The sequence below is a fragment of the Rhea americana genome, unplaced genomic scaffold (genome assembly GCF_003343005.1).
Source record: "Rhea americana isolate MKP2758 unplaced genomic scaffold, rheAme1 scaffold_522, whole genome shotgun sequence".
Classification (NCBI taxonomy): Eukaryota; Metazoa; Chordata; class Aves; order Rheiformes; family Rheidae; genus Rhea; species Rhea americana.
Window position 1 is genome coordinate 162,786 of NW_028186671.1, and position 1,056 is coordinate 163,841.

The 1,056-nt window shown below is 63.7% G+C and overlaps 1 protein-coding gene across 1 annotated transcript in view; it reads left to right on the forward strand.

Moving 5' to 3' along the window:
• Positions 1-486, forward strand: part of HEPACAM (hepatic and glial cell adhesion molecule) — a 10,232-nt gene extending 9,746 nt beyond the window's left edge. Inside the window, exons 5-6 of the mRNA XM_085318148.1 lie at positions 4-73; positions 177-486. Of these exons, the coding sequence (XP_085174274.1) occupies positions 4-73; positions 177-486 (380 nt within the window). The remainder of the gene's footprint in view (positions 1-3; positions 74-176) is intronic.
• The last annotated feature ends 570 nt before the right edge of the window (positions 487-1,056 follow it).

Sequence of the window (1,056 nt, forward strand, 5' to 3'; positions counted from 1 at the left end):
TCCTCTCCACGGGCGGCATCTTCCTCCTCGTCACGCTGGTGACCGTCTGCGCCTGCTGGAAGCCCTCCAAAAAGTACGGCGGGGGGAGCAGGGGGGGCAGCGGGGAGGGGGGACCCCTGGGGATGCCCCCCCCCAGCCGTGGGCGCCGGCGCCTCACGGGCTCTCGCGGCGCGCAGGGCCAAGCGGGCGGCAGAGGCGCCCGGCGCCGCCGACTTCGCCGAGCAGGACGAYGAGCAGCTCAAGCACGAGGGTGAGCGCCGGGCCGGGGGGGCTGGCGAGGAGGGGTTGGGGGGGGCTGTGGCGCGTCCCCCCCCCCACAGTGACCCCCCACCTATAGCATCCCCCGTGGTGACCCCCGGGGTATCCTGCAGAGCATGCACACCCCTGCCCCCAGCACCCTATAGCACCCTCATAGCATCCCCCATAGCATCTGCCATGGTGTTCCCCCTAGCATCCCCCCCCGGCACCCTTATAGCACCCCCATAGCATCCACCGTGGCACCCCCACAGCTTCCCTATAGCACCCCCACAGCATCCCCTATAGCACCCCCAGAGCACTCCAGAGCACCCCCAGAGCATCCCTATTGCATCCCTATAACACCCGCAGAGCACCCCCAGAGCATCCCCCGTAGCACCCCCATAGCATCCCCTATAGCATCCCCAATAGCATCTCCAGAGCATCCCTATTGCATCCCCTCTAACACTCCCAGAGCACCCCCATAGCATCCCTATAGCACCCCCAGAGCATCCTCCATAGCACCCCCACAGCAACCCCTATAGCACCTCTATAGCATCCCTATAGCACCCCTGTAGCATCCCCATAGCTTCCCCAATAGCACCCCAATAGCATCCCTATAACTTCCCCCATAGCACCCCCATAGCATCACTATAACTTCCCCCATAGCATCCCCATAGCACCCCCACAGCATCCCCAATAGCACCCCAATAGCACCCCCATAACTTCCCTCATAGCACCCCCATAGCATCAGTATAACTCCCCCCATAGCATCCCCATAGCATCCCCACAGCATCCCCTATAGCACCCCTATAGCACCCC